This window comes from Phanerochaete carnosa, assembly GCF_000300595.1.
Source record: "Phanerochaete carnosa HHB-10118-sp unplaced genomic scaffold PHACAscaffold_188, whole genome shotgun sequence".
NCBI lineage: Eukaryota > Fungi > Basidiomycota > Agaricomycetes > Polyporales > Phanerochaetaceae > Phanerochaete > Phanerochaete carnosa.
Genome location: NW_006767815.1, coordinates 3,522 through 6,139, shown reverse-complemented (window position 1 = coordinate 6,139; position 2,618 = coordinate 3,522). Strand labels below are relative to the sequence as shown.

The window sequence follows — 2,618 nt, the reverse complement described above, 5'->3', positions numbered from 1 at the left end:
CAATTCTTGGCGAGACATGCTTCCAGGACGTGAACACCGATAGGTGAAGTAAAAAATGGAGACGGCTTATGATGTGTGTGGTTTCACTCACGCCAATGGATCGCGCGCGGCCGTTATTGATTGAGACATGAGCGGTCCTTCAAAAGGCCACCAACTGACCACAATATAAAACCACAGAACGGCATGCCATTCTTCCTCCTGAACACACATCGACATGCCCTCTGCGTCTTCTGCAACTGCCTTCTGTGATGAGCTTGAACAGTTTGCTAATGCCAACAGCTCGCCACCTGGCAGCCCCAGGCAGCCGGCCACGGTTCTCGGAAAACGAATCTGCCCCGCTGAGAGCACAAGTGATTCGGAGGAAGAGGACACTAGCACTATCAGAGGCTGCTCTCAAGATCCTACTACCAGTCAAGATGATACTTCCCCTACCCACTCTACAGCACAGCCTGCAGCTAGTACCAACACAGTCAACCAAAACGTCCTCGAGTATGCCAAGAGACTGGGAGCAAAAACGAAGCTTCGTGCCGAGCAGCAAGAGAAGCTCAATTCTTTTGCCACGGCATGTCTTTCTATTGGGCCACCCTCAATTCGTAGCTAGCGGGCTTACAGTTTTCGATGTAGGACTCTTCGGCCACTCGGGAGATGAAGGCCTTCTCACTTCTACTCGCCATTCAGCAGTGGCAAGACGAGTTTATCACTATGCAGGCTCCATGGGAGCCCTCGGACGAACTAATTGTAAGCATGGTACGCCCCGTTCAACTGTATTCGGTGCTGGCTGACTTTGCGGCAGGCCAACATCCGAAACTACACAATGGGCATGTTACTTTCCAGCTGGCTCGCAACATACAAGGGTGTCGTGCCCAACAACTATGTTGCAGTATGTCCTTATATTTGGGTGTTTCTATGTACTACTAATATCTGTATATCTGTCTTACAGGGCATCCTCAAACGCTACCGGTTCGACTTGCCAGCAGATATCGAGCGCAACCATGGCTGCTGGTCCAAGGTGATTAAGGCCATCCAGAATGAAATGACCGAGCAACGGGCAAAGATCAAAAAGACGGTAAGTCGAACTTATTCCAGATCTTCTTGACATGTTAGTAGTGTGCTAATGCTTGTCTCACTTAGCTCCGTGCTGGCACTGACAGTGATGACCATCAGGAACACCTCAACATCTTCAAGCTCACTGTTGAACTCTGCGAGGGCACGTCATGCGAGCCGTCTGTTCAGCTCTGCGCAAGAGTGGCGCTCCTAGTACGTGCTCGCCTCTTGTTCAACTTCTGATGCTTGGCAATGATTAATGCGGACCATCTGTAATAGCGGAAGACATTCTTGACAAATTCCAACCGTGACTTCTGGGATGCAGCCAACAAGAACCTTGCAGAGATTTGCAACGTGGCCGGCAGCAATCCCAAGAAGATGACCAAGATTTTTAGCAAGATCTTAGCAAATGATCGGGCTACTCACGGTGTCACTGAGGAGGGTGAGGATAGCGACATTCAGGAACAAGTTCCGGAGTGGCAGCAGGCTGTCGATGAATTTGTCGGTGGTCAAGTTTAGTTTTACGGCAGTGTTACAATGTATTATATTACCGCAATTGCAAGCACTCAATGAAGTTATCGTTACATTAAAGCTGTCTGATACACCCGCTGTATGCTGTCGACTACTCTGCGAACTCGGCAAGATGACAGACTATCAGAGTTTCGAAGGTCACAAGTACACGGGTGGCTTCTACCAGCGAAGACATGTCTCTACCACCCGTCTTCATGCCTGGCTTTCATCCGCGTCTGGAATTGCTCCGTGGCCAGAGGCGAAATATGGTGGAAATCGAGCGCTCACGTGTCTTATTCGGGCGTCATCGTCCAGGAACTTTCCAGTACCTTCCGTCTGGTCACCACCCATAGAACTTTTGGCAGTGTAGCTGTCAAGTCTGCTGACCTCCCTTGACTCTGCTGTGGTCCGTATCCTGGCAACAACCGCGGCTAGAACAGGTCGTTGCGGCCTACATCCGGTGATGGTGTGTAAATATCTCAGCTTCCCCAAGACTGATGACAAAGCAGTTATATGAAGTCGTGCTGCAGCCTGATCGTTTCCATGAAGGTTGCTATCTTTGAAGGTGGTAATGCTCTTTGCTACTATTGTTGTAGATGGCAGTGGGCTCCAACAGCCCTTCCGAGACCGAGCATTGAAGCAACAGGGCGCGATTGACATTTAATAGCTACTATGTAGCTTCCGCACTTCTATTGTGCCGGAGGTGCTCAATTTGGGAATGAAGAAGATCCCGCAAGCTTTTTGCCATCGTTTGCAGTTCTGGAAGCTTGTCTTCAGGACCTTTCCAATCGATGATGTTGTCGAGCAGCGTACACCAGGATTTGAACTGCGAGGCACGTGTCAACAGCGACTGGCACACGTAGTAAGGCCGACGTACCCGTTCTACTCCAATCATAACATCCAGAGGGTGCGTGTAAGGCCAATTCTGCAGCATCAAATCATATTCCTGTAGTATCTGGTGGAGCATTCCACCCAATTTTTGCATGATTGCCTTCACAGCTGGTGAGAACGCGTGACCACAGAATAACGAGGTGGTTACGTACATTCAAGAGAAGATCCGCAAC

General features: G+C 49.8%; 1 protein-coding gene across 1 annotated transcript; it reads left to right on the top strand.

The window, feature by feature from the left end:
• Window positions 1–645: 645 nt before the first annotated feature.
• Window positions 646–1,563, top strand: PHACADRAFT_202258 (uncharacterized protein; the record flags this gene model as incomplete). Its single annotated transcript, XM_007402484.1, has 5 exons — window positions 646–738; window positions 794–880; window positions 941–1,066; window positions 1,132–1,257; window positions 1,324–1,563. The coding sequence occupies 5 exons, from the start codon at window positions 646–648 to the stop codon at window positions 1,561–1,563; spliced, it is 672 nt and encodes a 223-aa protein (XP_007402546.1).
• Window positions 1,564–2,618: the final 1,055 nt, after the last annotated feature.